The 20816-nt window shown below is 53.5% G+C and overlaps 3 protein-coding genes and 1 pseudogene across 5 annotated transcripts; 2 read left to right on the top strand and 2 right to left on the bottom strand.

Annotated features, from left to right (window-relative positions):
- The first annotated feature begins 280 nt into the window (after positions 1-280).
- Positions 281-6213, top strand: ABHD8 (abhydrolase domain containing 8). The gene is made up of 5 exons (XM_016157807.2): positions 281-468; positions 1658-2408; positions 4256-4426; positions 4568-4784; positions 5553-6213. The coding sequence occupies exons 2-5, from the start codon at positions 1666-1668 to the stop codon at positions 5721-5723; spliced, it is 1302 nt and encodes a 433-aa protein (XP_016013293.2). The 5' UTR covers positions 281-468; positions 1658-1665; the 3' UTR covers positions 5724-6213.
- Positions 2790-2908, top strand: LOC118612554 (annotated as a pseudogene).
- Positions 6214-7476: 1263 nt separating the features above from the next.
- On the bottom strand, positions 7477-13483 carry ANKLE1 (ankyrin repeat and LEM domain containing 1). 2 transcript variants are annotated; one of them, XM_016157805.2, is made up of 9 exons: positions 11825-13483; positions 11595-11747; positions 11061-11166; positions 10816-10963; positions 9754-10527; positions 9440-9617; positions 8904-9063; positions 8664-8793; positions 7477-8416 (listed from the first exon to the last, which is right to left on the bottom strand). In XM_016157805.2, the coding sequence occupies exons 1-9, from the start codon at positions 11884-11886 to the stop codon at positions 8244-8246; spliced, it is 1884 nt and encodes a 627-aa protein (XP_016013291.2). In that variant the 5' UTR covers positions 11887-13483; the 3' UTR covers positions 7477-8243. The 2 variants fall into 2 exon arrangements, with proteins under 2 accessions (XP_016013291.2, XP_016013292.2); XM_016157806.2 differs by having other exon boundaries at positions 8664-8718.
- A 128-nt stretch (positions 13484-13611) lies between these two features.
- On the bottom strand, positions 13612-20274 carry BABAM1 (BRISC and BRCA1 A complex member 1). Of its 2 annotated transcripts, none has more exons than XM_016157808.2 (9): positions 20119-20274; positions 18865-19177; positions 18136-18194; positions 17326-17446; positions 17165-17243; positions 16350-16374; positions 15041-15170; positions 14785-14871; positions 13612-14061 (listed from the first exon to the last, which is right to left on the bottom strand). In XM_016157808.2, the coding sequence occupies exons 2-9, from the start codon at positions 19162-19164 to the stop codon at positions 13858-13860; spliced, it is 1005 nt and encodes a 334-aa protein (XP_016013294.1). In that variant the 5' UTR covers positions 19165-19177; positions 20119-20274; the 3' UTR covers positions 13612-13857. The 2 variants fall into 2 exon arrangements, with proteins under 2 accessions (XP_016013294.1, XP_036089801.1); XM_036233908.1 differs by lacking the exon at positions 20119-20274 and adding an exon at positions 19770-19847.
- Between the last annotated feature and the right edge of the window lie 542 nt (positions 20275-20816).

Raw genomic sequence — 20816 nt, 5'->3', positions numbered from 1 at the left:
GCTGGACGAGGGGATCCTAGTCGCAGCGAGGGGTTTCAGGCTGCCGCCTCTTGGAAGCTCCCCAAACCCGAGGTTGCGACCCCTCCTCGGCCCTGGGCCAGGCTCAATCCCTTCCTCCTCCTTAAGCCCCTGAAGAAGGCGAAGTATTTGCTTCCAGAGCCCGCCCCCATCCTGGAGATGCCGCTTCTGATTGATAGTGTAACTAGGCCAGGTCAGCCTGCAGCTGCGATTGGTCGAGATACCCGTCCGTCGGTACGTGGCTCCGCCCCCCATGCAGAGACTTAAAGGGCCGGTTTGCTCAGCCACGGTGGGATGGCCCCTCTCTGACCCACCAGGGCCGGCTCTGGCCCGCGGTAGACGCACCCAGTCCGACCCTGCGCCATCATGTAAACGGCGCCCGCAGGCAGACGGTGACTTCTCTGCCGGGGACCCCTCCGCCCTGCCCCGGGCCCGGCGGCCCTCGATGAGGTGAGCGAGTAGGGCCCTGGGAGGGTGATGTCGAGGTTCCCGGGGCTTCCACTTCTGAGGGGGTGACCACAAAGCCCGCGCTCGGACTTTTAGGAAGCTGCGGAGCCCCAGTGGCCTTGACCCCGCCACAGGGCTGATGGACACCCGGAAAGCAAGGACCTCTCTGGGGAGGGGACTGCTGTGGCGCACGTGTCCTCCTCCGCAATCTGGGGTAGGGACCCCGCCGGAGTAGGGGGATGCGGCCTGCTCCCCCTCCATCAGCAAGTACCGGCCACTGAAGGCCTTTGGCGTGCGTTATCCCCGCGGCGCCATGGATGGGCACAGGCGAGGGGTTGGTCCCATCTCCAGGCCCAAGACAATGGGGGTGTGCAGCGCGGGTATCCCCCTCGAGTTATGTAACTGCCTGTGGTTGCCATGGACACAGGGGGATTGGCCCAGGGAGCAGGATTGAGGCCTGGAAGACCCCAGGCAGAGTTCTTGCCTTCTCTGTCTTCATGTCCACCATTGGGGGTTGTGTGGCTGACCCCCAGAATCCAATGTCTGGGCCTCTGCTTCTTCAGTCTGTGAAACAGACCCAGCACCCCATGGTCTTGGAGAGATGGGCAGGCCTCTGGAGCTCAGTCCCAAACCACATCCCCAAGGGCCTCACCTTTCAGGATTCAGATTCAGAGATCTGGGATTGGGGCTCATTAAGATTTGCACATTTTTAAATGCCTTCAGAGGCCATCAAGACATGCTAGTTTAGTAACAGTGAGTTACTGAAAGAATGCATACATGAATGAATGAATGGATGAATGAATGAATGGATGAATGGGCTTAGGAAACCATAGCTGCTACAAATCTGAACTAGGGCAGGTCCTTAGGGCTGAACCACATTTGCTACAATACCCCTCCTCCCCTCCAGGAAGTCCTCCCTGACTACATGACTATGGATGCTCCTTATTTGTCAGCCATAGCCAGGTCCTCTCTAAGATAGACTAAGCTGGCCCAGGAGGGTACCTGACCACTTCTCGGGCACTGACCAGACAAAATATGTTGGTGCTTGGCTAGCTTTGGTCTTCAAAAACTGGAGCCTAGAAGTGGTGTCCCAGGGTGACTCACCTGATCCAGGTGTGGGAAGTAGATGCTGTAGAGGTAGAGGGCTCTCTGTGTCCACAGCCCCTGAGCTGGCTGTCACCCCTACTCACAGGACACATCATGCTGACCGGGGTGACTGACGGTATCTTCTGCTGCCTACTGGGCGCGCCACCCAATGCAGTGGGGCCGTTGGAGAGTGTGGAGTCCAGCGATGGCTACACTTTCGTGGAGGTCAAGCCTGGGCGTGTACTGCGTGTGAAGCATGCTGGACCCGCTCCGGTCCCTACCCCACCTCCATCGTCGCTGCCTGACACTGCCCAGGGGGACCGGTCTGGCTTGGTCCACTGCCAACGCCGAATCACAGTGTACCGCAACGGGAGGTTACTAGTGGAGAATCTGGGCCGGGCACCGCGAGCTGACCTCCTACATGGGCAGAATGGCTCCGGGGAGCCACCGGCCTCTCTAGAGGTGGAGTTGGCAGATTCAGCGGGCAGTGATGGCCACTCGGGCACGGGCAGTACCGGGAGCGGCAGTGCAGGGCGACGGCGGCGAGCCCGGCGGCCCAAGAGGACCATCCACATTGACTGTGAGAAGCGCATCACCAGCTGCAAGGGTGCCCAGGCAGACGTGGTGCTCTTTTTCATCCATGGCGTTGGTGGTTCCCTGGCCATCTGGAAGGAGCAGCTGGACTTCTTTGTTCGCCTGGGCTATGAGGTGGTGGCTCCCGATCTGGCCGGCCATGGGGCCAGCTCAGCACCTCAGGTGGCCGCAGCCTATACCTTCTATGCGTTGGCAGAGGACATGCGCGCCATCTTCAAGCGCTATGCCAAGAAGCGAAATGTGCTCATTGGGCATTCCTACGGGTGAGCCAACACTGGGGTGGGGGTAAGGGATGGGAGCTGGTAGGGACTGGACACCCCTTTGTAAAATGCTGATTTCCCTCCCTGAAAGATCCCATTAACATCTGCAACAAGACAGGGATTCCCACCACGAGTACAATTGTTTCACATTTTTTTAAAACACCATTTCTTGCTATTGACATTTTTGATTAGGTAATTATTTTCTATGCCCTGTAGGATATTTAGCAGCATCCCTGACCTCTACCCACTAGATGCCACTAACACAGTGGTCTACTGATGATCATGACAATAAAAAGTGTCTACGGATGCTGCCAAAGGTTCCTTGGTGGGCAGAATCACCCCAGCTGAGAAATACTGTCTTCAAATAACTTAAAAAATTTATCGGTCTATGGCCATACCACCCTGAATGTGCCCGATTCCATCTAATCTTGGAAGCTAAGCACGGTCGGGCCTCGTTAGTACTTGGATGGGAGACCATCTAGGAAGACCAGGTACTGTAGGTGTAAATGAAAAATAAAGGATTGTAAGATGACAAGGTCCTTGCAATCTGTGAGGTCAACCAAGGATTGCCTCACCTAAAAAAAAAAAAAAAAAAAAATTGTCACCCCGGAGAGGACTCCAAGGAAGGGCTAATTGGAATCCTGTAAATTCTGTTTATAAGGCACAGTTTGCTATAATTTACACCCCCTTAAAGACGTGATAGATAATACTATCTAGCATTTAGATGAGAGTCCACTCAATGGAAGGCTCTGAGCCTGGGTGTCTGATCACCATCAAGGGCTACTGCTCCTTCCTTTACCCAGAGGGAAAGGCAAGAGTCAATCAGCCAGCTAGGTTGAGAACCACTGTTAGCAGTTGTACCCCAAGCAATTAGACAAGAAAAATAAGTTTTACATAAATTTCCAGAAAAAAAGGAAGCTAGGATGGGAGGAAACAGCTCTTATTTCGTTTATATGATTACACCACAGTGGATGCTTATGCTAAATGATTTCCTCCAATTAAATGAACCCCCATCTGAGGTAGTTCCTGTGACCCCATAACAATGCTCTGAGGTCAGCACAGTTACTCTTTCACAGGTGTGGAGACAGAGGCTCAGAGAGGTTAAGCAATCTGCCCAAGGGCACACAATGAGTCACTGGTACAGTCAGGTTCACCTGATTTCTGCCTGTCCTATTGTCCCTCTTTACAGCAGAGATTGGCACATCTTTTCTTACAGGACCAGATAGTAAATATTTTAAGTTTGTAGTCATACATTGGTCTTTTTTGGAACTTCGCAGCTCTAATGTCATAGCAGGAAAGCAGCCATAATTGTAAGTGGACATGGCTGTGTTCCAATAGAACTTTATTTACAAAATATTTTACAAATTTACAAACTTGTAACCTTAGTTTACAAAAATGGGTGGCCGGCTGTAGAGGGAGTGAGGAGTTGGACTTGTGGGGGGGCTCCTCGGGCTGCACTCTCCCACCTTGTATAAGGCAGGCAGATATAGCACACCAGAGGCCAGTGAGAGAAGATCTTTAAAGGGAAGAGAGTCACAGGAAAGTGACCTTCGAAGGGCAGATGAAGGGTTTGTTTAATCAGGCTACTTTCCCAACACTTAGCAATAAGTAATTCTTACCCCTTTGGAAGTCATGGTGACTTTGAGGATCTGATGAAAGCTCACAATTTTGGGGCATTCAAGATGCCCCACACATCCTTCACTGCAGTCTGGTACCCATGGTCCCCAGGGGGAGAATCTTGGCCTTCAAAGACCTGCCTCTGGGGTGAGGGGAGTATATTAACTCCCTCACTGCCTGTACTCTGCTGACCACCACCCTTCAACCCTACCCACCACCCATCCACTGGGCAGTGTCTCCTTCTGCACGTTCCTGGCGCACGAGTACCCAGACCTGGTGCACAAAGTGATCATGATCAATGGCGGGGGCCCCACAGCGCTGGAACCCAGCTTCTGCTCCATCTTCAACATGCCTACGTGTGTCCTGCACTGCCTGTCACCTTGCCTGGCTTGGAGCTTCCTCAAGTGAGTGACCCCAGCCCTGGCAGACCGCAGTGCTCCCCCAAGTTGGGTGGGAGGGGAGGCTATACAACTGGGGCTGGCATGGGGGTCACCCCTGGTGGCCTGGATGGCACAAGGGGTCCAGCAGTGCCTCCCCACCACCAGAGCCGGCTTTGCCCGCCAAGGGGCCAAGGAGAAGCAGCTACTGAAGGAGGGCAATGCATTCAACGTGTCATCCTTCGTCCTGAGGGCCATGATGAGTGGCCAGTACTGGCCCGAGGGTGATGAGGTCTACCACGCCGAGCTCACCGTGCCTGTCCTGCTCGTCCACGGCATGCACGACAAATTTGTGCCAGTGGAAGAAGACCAGCGCATGGCCGAGGTAGGGAATGGGACCTCAGCCACCACACCCCCAAAACCCCCACTTGAAACCCAGGGTGACTCAGCTGTATTTTCCAACCCCAGGGACGTGAAGAAGTTAGATTGAGGGTCAGGTGGAATCCAGAAAGTGGGGCTTCCCTGGCTACCTGTTAGGATTATACATTCTCCCCAGCACATAAAAAGATACTTCGCATCTGGGATTTGTACAAGTGACCAGTAACAGGCTACAGAATTCTTAGAGAGGGTGGGCCAGAGGTCTTCAGGTCAGAGATTGCCAAAAAAAAATGGTCTTGGGATCTTTAACACTTTGAATAGCTCTGGACCAGCAGTTCTTAACCACTGATGATTCTGCTCCCTCACCCCCCACCCCCCGCCAGGGGACACTTAGAAATATCTGTAGACTTTTTGGTTGTCATGACGGAGGAGAGGGGAAGGTGCTACTGGCATCTGGTGTTTGGAGGCCAGGGATGCTGTTCAACACCCTGAAATGAACAGGATGGCCCCACAGCAAAGAAGGATCCAAATATCAATAGTGCTGAGGTTGAGAAATCCTCCTTTGGACATATTGTAGGAACTTAATAAATGTGGAGTGAATATCAAGTTGGGCTCCAGCAGGGTAACAGACCATCTTCCAGCTTCCTATTGGGCAGAAGTGGAGGGATAAAGAGTAGACTGCAAGAGGGACTTCCCCATGTTGCAGGCCATGGCTGGCTGGCAGGGAGGCCAGGGCACCCTGGCCCCACCCGCCCTGAGCCTGTCTCCCATGCAGATCCTGCTCCTGGCCTTCCTGAAGCTCATTGATGAAGGCAGCCACATGGTGATGCTGGAGTGTCCAGAGACGGTCAACACGTTACTCCATGAATTCCTGCTCTGGGAGCCTGAACCCTTACCCAAAGCCCTGCCGGCGCCCCTGCCCGTGGCGCCAGAGGAGAATAAGTAGCCGCTGGGCGGGCCAGGTATCACCAAGGAGCGAGGAACAGGACGGAAGCCGGCTTCAGGTCTGCAGCCAGGATCACCTGGGCGAGCTGTTCGCTCTGGTGGTGAGCGGGCTCAGGCGGGGGAGACAACCCTAGGCTGGCTGTTTGGGGCCTGGTGTTTGAGGGAGCTAGGTGGACACCACTCTCTGCCTGCGTCCTATGGGGCCCATCCCGTGGCAGCTGGAACGCCCGTGGAGAATGACCTTGTACAGAAGCCCCCTCCCCGCTCAAGGCCATGGCCAAGGCAGGCCGCCCACCCCGCTGTCTTCCGTGTCTGCAGTGCTTGATCCAGGGACCCTCGGGGTCCCACCCCATTGCCCAAGACCCTCCCCCTCTCCCCATTCCTCAGTGCTGGGAGCTGTTGTCACCCAAGGGGGAAGGGATTTGGGGGGCTGATGCCACTGAACCTGCACATCTCAACTTGTAACTCAATAAAAAGAAGTGACAATCTGAGCCTCCGGACCTGTGCTGGGTGACTGCAGGGTGGGGGGTGCCCTGAGGCCTATTTCCCCATCTACAAATTGGGCTGATGCTTCCCGCTCAGGGCCTTCCAGGCTAGCTTCCATGTTTCCCCTCCTTCCTCTGAATGCAGGGGTGCTTGGACAGTATTCCCAGCAGAAGACAGATAGTCATGGGGTGAGCTCCCAGTCCCTGGAGGGGAGGAGGTCCAACTGAGGTCCATGCAGAGGCCAGGTAGCCATAATTGAGTGCCAGCTGTATACGAGGCCCTGAAATGAGAGCTTGAGACCCATGGATTTACTGAGTCCCCTTCACCCCATGCCGCCCAGCAATTCAGTGCTTCTTACCATCCCATTTTATCTTTCAACTTGATTTAGGGTAGCTTTCGTCATAAAGATTATTTTTATTTTGAGGCCACCAAATCTTTTTCTGTCCGGTGGATTTTCCTACCCTATGGCCGTGTTCTTGCTTGTCTTTTATATTAATATATCTAGGTACACCTGTGGTTTGTGGGGACGGTGAAAGGAGACAATTGTCTTTGTTGTTGCCTCTTGCCTCCTTTCTCCACTGGTTTGTGAGCCGACCTTTTGTTTAGTCCAGGGGTTCTCGCCAGAGGCATGGCTGTCCCTGGTTTTGATTGTTACAACGAGGAGGGAGAGGGCCACGTCAGCCTTTCATGGGGGGAGTCCAGGAATGCCATCAGACACCCTACAACACAAAGACAGTCCTCATCCAAAAAACCATCTGGTCTCAAGTGTCAGTAGAGCTGAGGTTGGGAAACTAACAAATCTTTTCTCTTTCTCAGCCACCTGTTTGTGAATTCCTGGGCAGATGGCACGCTGTTTTAATTGCTGTCTCTTTACCAAGAGACTTGGCGTCTGTGTAGCTGCCCAGTTCAGAGAGGTTTCTTCAGTTCAGTTAAAGTGGGAGAGCCCAGACCCGGTCTAGAGGCCGGGTACCTAATTACAAAAACAGCCATTGTGGCTCATGGGGAGCCAAGGATCCCCTCAGTGGAGTAACCGACATGAACCTGCACCCCCTGCAGGACCTGGTTGGTTGAGTAGCAGTGACAGGCAGGTGGTGAACCCAATGAGGCAGCGGATCTCCCCAAGTCCCTAAACCAATGGACGCTTTGAAGAAGCAACTTCTGGAAAACTGAAGTGATCCCTCCAACACCTCACCAGTACCCTGGCCTGACATTTTACTAAAGCTCTTTGCATATTTGAATAGTTCGAAATCGCAAGGCATCACCAGAAATTAAGGTTATTAATTCCATTTTATGGTGGAAGAAACAGGTTCAGAGAAGCAACGTCAGGAAGCTTGTGTTGCACAGTGATCCCAAGAACTGGTGTCTCGCACCCACGCCCCACACCCTCCCCAGCCCTGGCCTCCTGTCACCACACACAGTCGGCTCTTCCCGAGCATCAGGGCAACTCCCTTCTCCTCCTGAGACTTTCCACTTGGGTCACCTCTCCCTCAGTGAAGGGCTCTGAGCCACACCCGAATGCATAACTTCATTTAATTGGATTACCACAATGACTTGTGAGATAAGACCTCTCACTGCCCCCAATGTACAACTGAGGAAACTGAGGCTCAAACAGACAAATTACTGATCTGAGGTACCATAGCCAGAAAGCAGCAGAACCCAGCTCTTGAGCTGGGGCAGGTTCCATTCATTTGGCTGAGGAAGCCTCCAGCCCACAGTATTGGTCCCCTGTGTCTGGTAGATAAAAGTGGACTTTGCTCACCCAGACAGGACCAAACTGCCAAAACACTGGAATATTTCAAAGTGCCAAATGTTCCAAACAACCCTTTGGTCTACTTGTTCTCCTCCCTGGGAGCTCACTACCTTTCCAGCAGTTCTGTCTGTAACAAAGTACTCTTGTAGCCTGAGGAGATCTGCCCTGTTGCCGGCTTCACCAGCCTTCTAGAGCTGGAGATAGAGGGATGCTCTAAGAACGAGGCTGCTGGAACAATTGAACACCCTGATTGCTACCCAGGCTGGATGGGTAATTTCACAGTGCTCAGCCACGGGCTTGGATGTCCTGAGGTCGCAACTCTCGTTCACCTTCAGCCAGAAAGACAAGGAGGGCACGGTGCAACAGATGTACCCCCAAGCGGCGGCGCCGGGCAGGTGGCCAGCTCGCCACCACTCCATAGCAGTGTCCTTGTTTCTGGTTGGTCAGCATCCGGATCCCTAGAGAGATTGGGGATGAGGTCACAGGAGTAGCCTCAGCAAACTTCCAGTAGACGTAGGTGACAGTGAACCAACCCACTGTGTATTGCCTTCAAGCAGGGATCAACCAAGGAACAAAATATGTACAGGTACGTTGCTGCTGCTCAATAATTGTTCACTGAACAAACAGCCCTGAGAGGGAAGGCATGAGAGAACTGGTAGATCAAGTACCCTCCTATGAACCCCATCCCACAAGCCAGGCACTCACCTAGAGCATCCACAAGACATGCCTCTCGAGTGTAAGCCTCCACAGCGATCACATGCTGGAAGCAATGCAGGGAGACAACGCCATGACCACTGGCCCAAATGTCCAAGATCTGGCGCACCTTGGGGCAGCCCTGGGGGTGGCCAAGGAAGGGTCAAGGGTAGGCCCCTCAATCCCCTCCTTCCTCTCTACCTGCCCACAGCTTGGCTGCCCCCACCCTGACCCTGGTCCTTATCCTCACACCTGTTTTCCTGGCCGCCCATGGTAGTAAAGGGCCTCCCAGAGGTGGACATTCGGCCGAGCCCGTGTCCCCTTGCCCACATAGAAGATGGCATGGACAAAAGTCCGAAGGCATTCAGCCAGGGTCAGTGAGAAGGCTCGGGCTGGCAGGTCCTGAGTCTCCCTGGATGAAATGGATAGCTCAGAGAGGAAAGAGACAAGAGTTGCCCTAGAGAAAGTCTCTAAGGTCACAGAACAAATTGAACTCACAGGGCAGAGTTGTGGCTGCTCCTCAAAGACACTCAGCAGCTCGAGACGGCTCTAACCACCCTTTATAGATAAAGAAGCTGATGACCAGAGAGGGCCAGTTCCCTTTCTGAGGACACACAGCACATAAGAACCAAACCCATAGCTAGGCAATACTTTTTGTTTTTTAAAAAATAAGCATTTGAACTTAATTACTTTAATTAAAATTAAATTATCTTTTTCAACAAACAAAAAAGAACTACTCTTAGAATTTTCCATTTCCCACCTCTGGGTCCCACTACTGCCCTGAGTACCTGGGATCCAGAAGCAGATATGTGAAACTGGACTTCGCAACTCCTTCCCGCCACCTCCTGCCAGGATCTGGCCGCTCAAACTGCTGAGCAAGTGCATCCTCGTCTGCCTGAGCGTCTGGGATTCGGCCTGTCCTCAGGGCCTCAGCTAGCTCTGGGCTGTACCCTGAAAAGTCTGGGCCTGGGAGGGAAAACTGAGTCAAGGAAAACAAAAAGTAGTGGTTCCCAGTGACAAAGAGAGAAGTGAGACTGAGAGCAAAGGGTCTCCAGAGATTCCTGGAGGCTCTTTGAACTCTGGATGCCCAGAAGGGACTAACCGGGAGCAGCCTGGGATTCTTCTAGTCGTCGAAGGTGGTGTTGCCGGGTAGAAGGCGTGATGGGGCCTGGGCTCTTGCCAAGTGCCCAGAGCCCTTGCGGCAGCTCCAGGTCAGATATGGTGGGGTCCGGCAGGCACCGGCAAGAAGGAAAGGGGTCCTTGCCACCTGTGGAACTTGCCTCATCCTCTGTCAGCCAGAGGGTGGCCACATCACTCTCAAAGGACACCTGGTCGTCTTTTAGGAAGTGAAAGTTGGAAGATCCAGGCAGTGGTTCTTGAGGGGGGCTGTGGGCTAGGCTTGCATCTGGAAGGGAGATGGCATTGGGGGAGGCATCTGGCAAGGTTAGAGTCAGGGCCTGTAGACGGGCATTTAGTTCAGCCTCTTTGAAGGCCATGACAGCTCCATGCGCCTGCTGTGGTGTGCCTGGAGACCTAGGCATCCTCTCAGATGGCTGGACACCAGGCAGTAGTTGCTGCTTGGTCTGGGGCAATGATACAGCCCACCAGGAAGTGTGGCGGGCTGGGTCTTCAGCGCCAGAGGCCTCAACTGCCGTGACAAAGGAGGCATCTGAACTGCAGTCCCACAGCTCTTGGGGAGACTCTAAGCTGTCAATCTTGTCAGCAATCTCAGAGTGAGCAAGAAAGCTGGGGGGTCTGGGGCCAGCTTCCAGGCCCATGTCCCTGTTGTCACTTCTGCCCAGTGCTGTGGAGTCCAGTGTCACATCAGGAGGTCCAAAGGGGCTGGTGTTCAGCCTCTTTCCCCTAAGGTTTGGGCCTGGTGCAGAGAATGAGAGTGGGGGTCAAAGAAGAGGGGAAAGGGAGTGCCAGAGCCAGAGATAGGAGTTGGATCAGATAGAGGAAGGCAGCTGGAATCAAAGGGAGGAGAGAGAGAAGAAGGCAGCTGGAATCAAAGGGAGGAGAGAGAGTGAAGTCAGACAGAGTTGACTAGAGAGATACTGGCCGTGAGAGTCAGAACCAGCAGTAAACTGTGGACATCAGTGAGAGACAATCCGATAAGCTGGTCCAGAGGCCAAACTCCTGTGGACGCGCAGGCCCCACTCACCGCCAGACTCAGGTTCTAGCTCCTCGGTCTCTGCCCGGGTCAGCCGGGTCAGGGTCGGAGTCCTGGTCAGCATCCGGAGCTCCCTCAGGACGTGCGCACAGTCCTGGTGCCCATGCTGCTCCGCCAGGTCCAGAGCACGGAGTCCGTCCTGCAGTGGCACAGTCAGCAGGGGGCGCCCGAGGTCCCTCTTCCCTCCCTACGTCCCTATGGGTCCGCCCGGTTGCTCCCGGAGCTGGGCCCCTCACCTGGTCACGCAGCGTCGGGTCCGCTCCCTGACTCAGCAGCAGCTCCAGGCCGCGGAGACAGCCCCAGCCCGCGGCCACGTGCAGCGGTGTCAGCCCCTCGGCCGATCTGGGGCAGGAGTGGAGGAGGGGTCAGCGGAGGAAGGAACTCGATCTCCGACCCGGAGCCTTGGCCCTTAGTCACCCATCCCCATCCGCCAGCCCGGGACACCATTCTTGATACCCAGATCCTGAGCCCTCGGGCTGAGACCCAAATGTCTGCTCTCTGACCCTAGAGATTCTACCCGCAGAACCGAAACTTTGATCCCTACTTTGGCCCCAGCGCAACCCCATACCTCATGCTGGGTCTGAGACCCTGGCCCCCATCCTAGAACCCTCAGGATCCCTCCCCAGATTCCGCAAGCTCCGCCCTCAGGCTTCAAGTCCCCATCCTTGGACCATGAGACACCTTATTCTGTACTCCAAGGCTTCGCCCTTGAACTTGGGAGACCCCCCACTGCACGGTAGATCCTGTCCCGGACCTAGGCCCCGCCTCACCGAGCGTTGGGGTCTCCGCCTCGACGCATCAGGACTTTGAGGCATCGCAGAGCGCCCGGGTGCTGGGCTCCTGCTGCCAGGTGCACGGCAGCCGCGCCATCCGGGAGCACCAGGTTGGGGTCAGCGCCACGGCGCAGCAGCTCCGCCACGACACTGCGATCAGGGGTTCGGAATGGACCACAATTCTCGCCTCCCTACCTGGCCCCCCCCGCACCAAGCCCTGCCCTCACCGCGGCTCCTCCTCCCGCAGCGCTGCCCGCAGCCTCCACTCCAAGCCTGTCGCTGCGCCCATACTGCCCGGTCCCCTATCCCCGCGGTGCCGTCTGCCAGTTTCAAATTTTCCGCGGCACCCCTGTGCGCACGCGCTGCCCCGCCTCTTGGCTCGGGTGTCCGCATCAGCGTGCGCTGCAGGTTACTCAGCTAGGGGTTCTCCACGCCGCACTCGCGTGTACTTCGGTGTTGGAGAGTTTCAGTGCCTCCCTTCCTGGGCTCGGTCCCTTAGTGGCGCTCAGGCGGGACCTGGAGCTGCCGATAAGGGCCCACGGGGTCGGGGGCGGGGGAGATGAAGTCCGCCTGGTGTGCCACTATCTCATCTCAAAACGGGAAATGCGAACGCACCCTTCTGGAGGAGGTGGAGCTACAACTGGGGGAACTGGCGGTGACTGCAGCGGAACCCTCTGTGGAAGAGGCCTCCGTTAGCGCGCACTCAACAGCTGCCGCCTCCAGACGTGTCGCGCATTTTCAGTCTCCCGGAGTTGGTAGTCCATGACTTTAGGCGCTGGGACTTACAGGGCCTTAGTTTCCCCATCTGCAAAAGGGGAGACTAATCCTTTCCAGGCTGGTGTGATGTTGAACGAGAGTTTCATCACAGGGGCCTGAAACACAGGTGCCCAATAAATGCTGGTGGGAAGGAACAGCTGTTGTTCAACGAAGCTATTTTCATTTTATGTAGACATGAGAATGTAGCTGGTGAACTTTTTTCACAATTGTTCATTTTCCAGAAAGAGAGTTGAATAGTGGACCTGTTATGTCTATCTTGTCTTCCTTTTTCTGAGGAGCACCCACACTATTTCCTGGTGGACTTGTAACCCTCCCTCAAGAGGCTTGATCCAGACCTGGACAATCAGAACATCCCTGGAGTTCTGGCCCATGGCCCAGGAAAGGTGTCTTATGGGGGTGGCTGGGAGCCCCCACTTTATTTAGGCTGGAATTTGGGGAGTGGTCACAGCTGTTAAACGAGGACAACAGGAAGCCCTAATTTGGGGTGTAGTAAAGTAGCCTTTACTCAAAACACCTCAATGTGGAGCAACACCATCCCCTTCAGCAACTGCCCTTAGTGTGTGAGCTCCAGCCAGAGATCCAGTCTGGTGGAAAAGGAATGAGCACATCCCAGCCAGAGAGGACCTGACATATCAAAGCCCCTTAGGCAAATGCAGACTCCAAATCCTCAGTTTGATTGGTCCCAAAAAGCACTGCCCTGATTGGTCAAAGATGCTCATGAGGGTACAGCTGCCAGCTCCAATTGGATGTTAGGGGGTATATCCATACTATCGGTTGAAATTCCAGAACTCCTTTATAAAAGTTGACTCAACCTACAAGTTCAGAGCAAAAGGCGGGCAGTTTAGTGCAGGCTTCTCCCTGAAGCTCTAAGCTCCTGTTCCTGTTTGGTAATGGCTGCTAGGGTTTTGTCTGTTTTTCCCCTTAATTTGAGCCCAGTTAGCTACCAGGAACCCTTATTGGTGGGTACTCTCTTTCCTGGGGTGGATGCAGCCATCTCACCCCTTTCCATAGGTTGGGAGGAAAGCAGAACACACTGAACACCAAACATGCAGGGTATTAAAGCCCACCCAGATGGCAACGTTGTCTAAACAGCTGGATACAGCCAAGCCTGAAGTTGTACCTTGGCTTCTCATCCACAAGAACCAAGACATTTCCCTTCCTGTTCAATGGGTGGGATTTCTTTCACTTGCAACCAAGGAGACCCCAATTAACACAAGGTGACTAGTCTGAACCTCACTTAGGGATTTCTCAGATTTTTATTCTGATGACAAAAACTGCACAAGGAAGAACAAAATTACAACTGATAAAGAGTGGGATGTGCACTGGGAAATACAGGGAATGGGTGCCCAGTCCCTGCAATGTTTCCTAGAACCCTGGGTGGCTCCTTGAAGAACCCCCAGGGGTCCAATGGGTGGCAGTTTGAGAACCGGCACTCTAGACCAAGGGTTTCATTGTACAAGAAGGCTGGACACACGGGGATGGTTCAAACAGTGGCCTCAACCTCGGTGGCTTCATCCTCCTCCTCCAGCAGGCTGTAGGAGGCATGACTCTGGCAGGGTCGCTGCAGTGGGTGAGCCAGTAGCTTGGCCATACAGTTGTGCAGTTCAAGGGCTGGCCCAGCCAGCGCTACCTCATACTTGTAGCTGGTGCCCTTGGTATCCAGGCTGCCCATGAAGGCAAACATGTCCTGTAGGGGGCCAGGAAGGGGTTCTTCAGGCAGGCATTCTCCTGATAGGCCCTCCATGCCCCTGGAGGATTTCCCAGAGGAGGGGGCAATAGGGGTGGGTTCTGAAGGATGAAGAAATGTTGCCAGGCAGAAAACATTCCTTCATTCAGCAAACATTCCCTGCGCCCGCCCACTGTTAAGGACACTGAGGTCTCAGTCCCAGAGCTCCCAGTCTGGAGATAGCTGGATGCAGGTTACCTTCTAGGCCCCATGCAATCTTCCCTGAGGAGCAGGGAAGGCTCCCCAAGGTAGCGATCTTTGGCTTGGATATCAAGGTAAGAGTAGAAGCTGGTCTCAACTCTCCCTGCTCACAGCTGGGTAAACTGAGGCTCAGAGAGGTAAGTGGCCCACTTGAGGTTCTACAGCTAGATCAGTGCTGGGACATGAATGACCAGCAGAGCCTGGGAAGGCAGGGAAGGAAGGGTGCTCCAAGCAGAGGGTATAGCTAGGGCAAAGGCAGGAAGAGAGAGAAGCAGATGTTGGGAATGAGGTGGGCAGGTCCCTAGGTACTCCCGGGCCCACTACCCCAACAGCTTCCATGAACCCCCCCAGCAGATATGTGGAAATGCTTGTTGAATGACTGAATGACCAGGATCCAGGAGGTGGTGTCCTCCAGATGCCAGGTAGACAGGTCCTGAGACATCCCATCTATACTCACTTGCCCCACACCCACCATAGCCTCACCTTCCAGCTCATCTCCTCCTCCTTCTCGTCAGCGCCATTGTGGATGTAAACAACATCAAAGAAGAAATATGGGCACTGGAACATTTTCTGCAAGGGAAGAACACTAGCCTTTGGGACTCAGGTTACCCTGTGCCCTCATGACCACAATTCCCCAGCTTCTGCCTTAGACTCTGGGAATGCGTCTGTAGGTGCCCTAGCTCCTGTGCTCAGGAAGTCCCTCCTAGTGTCTCACCACCCTCTCCCAGGGCTCGGTCACCTTCATGGGCTCAGTAAGGGAAAACTGGGGTTGGCAGGGTGGGCGGCTGTAGACAAGGATGGTGCGGACCACGTATGGAGGCGGGATTGTCTGCACGTTCTCTGTGACTGGCAGCTCCGTCTTCTGCTGGCTGCACGGTGGGGAGAAAGAGGACAGATCAGAACATATTTTGGGGGTCTCCCACTGTCATCACCCTTGCTGGGCACACAAGGCCCCATCTAACCCCTCCCAAGTTCACTGCTGCCTCTGAGTTTTCCCACGTGTTGTTCCCTCTACTCAGAGCGCCTCCCCAGCCTTACTCATCTGCTTGACCTCTCCTGCTCCATCCAGGAGGCTTTGCTAACCCCAAAGCTGGATGCTCTGGCCATCCTAAGCATCCCCCATCACTGCCTGGAGTTGGCCTTGTCCCACCAGGCCAGGAGACACCTAGCCAGGGATTCAATCTTATATGCTAAGTTAGCACACATTTCCCCACTCGGCCACAGCTAGATCTCATGTTGAGCCGACAGCACTAAGAAGAGGGCTAAGGTCCTTCCTATGTCAAAAGCAAAGTTGATCACAAACAACAGAAAAGCTGACTTCCCCACAGAAAAATAGGTAAAGGGGACAGATACACAAATCACTGAGAGAATATCAAATGGCTTAAAAATGAAGGAGAAAAGGCTCAAAGAAAACCAAAGCAGAACATGTGGCCTCTTCCGACAATCACACAGGCAAAGCTTTCATCAGCACGGTCCATCCTGGTGCCAGGGGAAGTAAACAAGGCCTAATTTCTGGAAAAGTGCTTTGGCAATGTCTAGCAAAATTTAAAAACTCTCCCTACTCCCTGATCCTGTATATCCTGCATTATGAATTTACCCCATGGGTTCTTTTGCAAAATTTTCTGAGAAGTTTGTACCAAGTTAATCATGATAGTAAAGGCAACAGAAATAGGTGTTGGAACTGTAGGGTCCGTGAACTAAAAATGGATTTGATATTTTTAAATGATCGGGGGGGGGGGGAAGAATATTTCGTGACATGTAGAGATAATATGAAATTCAAATTTCAATGTCTGTCAATAAAGTTTTATTGGCACACAGCCACACCCATTTGTTTTAGTATGGTCTGGGGCTGCTTTGGGAGTACAACAGCTAAGTCCAGTCATCATGACAGAGACTACATGGTCTGCAAAGCTGAAAATATTTACTATCTGGCCTTTTATAGAAAAAGTCTGCTGCCCCATTCCTCAGGGTTGACACCATTGAGTAGAGCCTCATAGGGTCGTCATGGGACTAACATGGAGAGGAGATGCAGGGAAGGGAGGACTTACATGAGGCTGAAGAGACCTTCCAGATCTGGCAGTAATGCTAAGGAGAAGGCTGATGGCAGAGCACAGGTGGGAGGGGTCAGTGGCTTCCCTCATTCTGATGCCAAGAGACCCTGGGCACCTCTGAGCCTAGTGCTATGTCCACTGTGCGGGAAATGTGCTATGTGACCCTAGTCTTGTCGCCTGCCCTCTCTGGCCTATTTTCCCCCAGGACAGATTATAAACCAGTGGGCTGGCATCAGATGTCCTGAGGCTCCTTGGTGATTGGAATCCCCCCTTTCCCTCAGGGCCGGGGCCACTCTCCTCACAAGCAAAGAGCCATCCATGGGTGTCCCTGTCCTCCTCCCGACACTCACCAGTTTTCTAATTCACAGGGATCATATTCTGTTTAAGTTTTGGGCTGCACATGAGCCTTTCATGTTAAAATTAGCATAAAGTGTGCTATAGTGGTGACTTTTCAGACACATATTGTCATTTATTGAGTACTGTCTGTTTAACAGGCCCTGCATGGAGTGCTCCCCCTGTGGGTGCTGTTTTGACACACAGGAGTCCAAATCAGCTGGTCTGCTTCTGTTAGGACTTTATCTCTGCAGGGACCCCATGAGGTAAGAGGTTCGCTGCCTCCCATTTTATAGATGAAGAAACTGAGGGTCAGAAAGGTGACTGGCCCAAGCTTGTTGTGGCAGAGCTGAAATCTGGATCTGAGCCAGTCCGAGCTGGCCACCTCCGAAGTTCAGACTTCCTAGATTCTGGGGATGATAGGACTAGCCAGGCCCTCTCTGCTGACTCCCGTAGCACACCCTTCCCTGGAAGGATACTGAAGGTGGAGCAGGAGGCTGTTTCCAGATCGTAAAGACAGCTGCAGAGTTCACGGGGGTCAGAGGTCAGGCCAGACAGCTGTGGGGAAGCATAAGCATCAGCAGAGTGCTCCCTTACCCCCAGGAGACCCCAGGGAGCCCCAGCCCTGCCCCAGACTCACCCAGGCAGTATCATCGTTCACCACCACCAGGGCAAACTCATGGCTTTTGTCAATCTTGTGTTTTGTCCGCACGAACATCTCAATCATCTTCTGGGAGACGTTGAGGGCATTGGTTTTAGAGCTAAGGAGGGACAGAGAGTGAGGGCAGTGGTTAAAGAGAAACCTCCTGACCTCAGGGGACAGCCCCTCACCCATCTATCCTGGGGAACACTCCACAGCCCCACAACGAGGCTGAGGCCCAGGACACGCAGCAGAGGGGTGGTGGAGCCCAACAACAAACCTTGCCCAGCTGACCCTCTCCATCTTTTGCCCTCTCCAAATGGGTCCCTCTGGCCAGCCTGGGTTTCACATCTGACCCTTGTGAGGTCTCCAATGACTTTTGCTCAGCCATGGGTGGTTAGGGGTGCCAGCGAGGGGAAAATGGGCTTGTCTTTACCATCTCTGTACTTCTGGTCCATGTCAGGCCCTGCCATTCCATCCCACGGATACCCAGCTGCTCAGGGAAAGGACTTCGGAGTCAGCTAGGCCTGCATCTGAATCCTGGCTCTGTCCATTTGTTGTGAGGCCTTGGGCAAGTCACTTTGCTTTACTGACTTTCCAAGTCATTAGTGTGTCATGGGTGTCATATGACAGCTCTCACACACTTAGAATAGAACCCAGTGAGCAGATGCTGTATTATTACCAGGTATTGTTGCTACACTCTGATACTGACAGGCCCCAGGCCAGACTCAGAGAGAGAGCCCTGCATTTTGGGGACCAGGCCCCTCCCAACCATGGCTACATATTCAAGCCCCAAAATGTCCCTCTCACCCGTTGAATGACTCCAACTTTGGCAGTGACATTTCCTCTGAGAGGTCCAGACAGATGATCTGCAATAAAGTTGGAGGGTGGTGAAGGCATTGTGACCAGCAGCACCTGGAGACTGGATGTTAACACCACCTCCACACGCTTGGCCCGCTTCAAGCAGCCCTGTCTAAAAAGGCAATAAGATGACCCCCAACTCCAAGCCAAGCCATCCAGTTTGGAATGTAGTGGCTCAGAAGAAAGAGCATTGGACTAGGAGTCTGACACAGACTCAAGGAAACAGGGGTACAGTGGGTTGAACTGTGGCCTCCAGAAGATACGCCTGCCTAGAACCTAAGGATATGACCTCGTTTAGAATTAGTCTTTAATGATATAATTAAGGTAAAGATCTTGAGATAAAATCATTTGATCCCATGACAAGTTTCCTTGTGAGACAGAAAAGGAGACACAGAGATCATATGAAAATGGAGGCAGAGATTGGAGTGATGCAGCCACAAGTCAAAGATGCCTAGAGCCACCTGAAGCTGGAAAAGGCTGGAAGTATACTCCCATCGAGGCTTTGAAGGGAATGTACATTTCAGACTTCTGATTTCTAGAACTGTGGGAGAATAAATTTCCCAGTTTGTAGTACTTTGTTGTGGCAGCTCCAGGAAACTCATATAAAAAGACTGTTAACCTAACTGTTAACCTAAAATCCCCTACAGCCTCTGAGCTCATGGCTGAATTCCCACTTACCACCTTCTCTGGACAGTTGACCCTTGGTGTCCGCACCTGGACCTCAGGGGCTGGTGGAGGCACCTGCCAGGCTTTGGGGCCGGCTCCCGGAGGGTTGGGAGTCCCACTGTCAGCACTGGCCGCCTCGCCCTCGCCCTCACTGCGGCTGCCCACACTGGCCTGGGCCCCCAGTGCCCGGTCCTCAGCCCCCTCGGGGTTGGAGCGTGTGCGGGGCCTTGGCTCCACTGACTGTTCTTCTTCCTCCTCCTCTTCTTCCTCCTCTTCCTCCTCAGTGGGGCTGCTGGGCTCTGTCACTTCCATGGCTCCTGAGTAGCTGGATAAAGTAGGGATAGGGGAAGCCAAAATCCTTCTCTTAGGGATTTTAGAAATACTTGGTTCCCAGGCAGGCCAGGGTACCAGCAGCTCACTGACTATAAGTCCCTCCTCCCAGGGTCTATTTTCTCATCCGCAGAATAGGTGCCTTTACAGTATCAGCTTGGCATCCACTCTGACATAAGGTAATAGTCTCTTATTTTTTTCTGTAGGGCTAACCCCGGCCCCTCCTCCTTGGCCAATGAGCACAACTGGCCACTGTGAATGACTCAGAGATGGGGACATGACCGAACACAGGCCAGTGAGGAGCAGCTCTGGGGCTTCCAATAGTGTTATTATTAGGGGAGAGGAGCTTGTTAAGAGTTGCAGAGAAGATACAAGCCAAGAGCTTCCAGGAGCCTCTTTAGCCTCAAAGAGGGTAAAGATAGCCTGCCTGAGTGATGCTCACCCCAAAACAGCAGACTCTGAGCACCTGGATTCAGCTACACCAGGAACCAGTCTTATAAGCCACTAACTTTCTTTTCTTGATTAAACCAGATTGACTTGGGTTTTCTGTTACCCGACACTGTTTCGGTGAAAAAAAGAATAGTAACCTCTGAGATTCTCTCCCGTGGGCCTTGGGAGTGTCTGCACAAGGGAGGGGCGCGGATCTGTGTATTACAGGTATCTTTAAGGAAAGAGAGGACACCAGTAGGACAGCATGCGTATCTGGGTAATGGGCTGCGGGCTGCCCGGGGTGGTCTCTGAGAGCCTTGCAGCCCCCACAACCTCTAACGAAAACAAAGCCTTAGCTGTAGTAAGAGGGATGGAGGCTAGATGTCGGAGAAACCAGGGCTGGAAAAGGAAGCTTCAACCTAGGCAAGGGGCTGTATCTCTGGGGCTACGGGAGCAGGGCCTCTAGAGACGCGCCCTGCACGCTTCCACCCCCCAACTTCTGCTCACCGTAGCCTGAGATTCGATCCTACTCGGCGCCCGGCTCACTAGGAAGCCGCCATCTTCGCAGCCCGCCGTGGTACGGCGCGGCCGCGACACCTCCTGGGAAATGTAGTTCAGCGGGCCGCAGTTCGAGCTGAGCTACGAGTTGGACGAAGCTGAAGAGTCTTGGAAGCTGAGAGGCTGAAACTGTGCTAGGGCGGGAGGCTGAGCGGGATGGATGTGGAATAGGATTGGCTAAAGCAAGATGAGGCGGAGTTTTGTTTCTGGCAGACTCAGACTACGCTGGTCAGCGCTTGTACCGTGATAGGCTGGGACGAGGCAGGGTGGAGTGGGGGTTTCGATGGACTAGGCTCAGAGGGATGCAGAAAGCTTAGTCTGCAATGTGATAAACTGAGGGGGACAGAATTGGGCGGGATTTAGAAGAAGAGGCGGGATTGATTATGGTGGGACTGATTATGGCGAGACCTCAGTGAGGGGCGGGATTTTTCGGATTGCGGTGGGCGTGGGCCAGGCCCCAAGACCTCTCCCAATTACTTAATTTTCCTTATTTTACATATATTTGTAAAAATCAAAAATACTAAGCCTTAGCTGTAGTAAGAGGGATGGAGGCTAGATGTCGGAGAAACCCTTCCTTTATCATGCACACGTCTCCCCTTAGCTCTATAACTATTTAAAAGTACTCTGAGCCTCAGTTTTTTTTTTTA

The sequence above is a fragment of the Rousettus aegyptiacus genome, unplaced genomic scaffold, assembly GCF_014176215.1.
Source record: "Rousettus aegyptiacus isolate mRouAeg1 unplaced genomic scaffold, mRouAeg1.p scaffold_m13_p_16, whole genome shotgun sequence".
NCBI lineage: Eukaryota > Metazoa > Chordata > Mammalia > Chiroptera > Pteropodidae > Rousettus > Rousettus aegyptiacus.
This window is presented reverse-complemented; position numbering and strand designations above follow the sequence as displayed.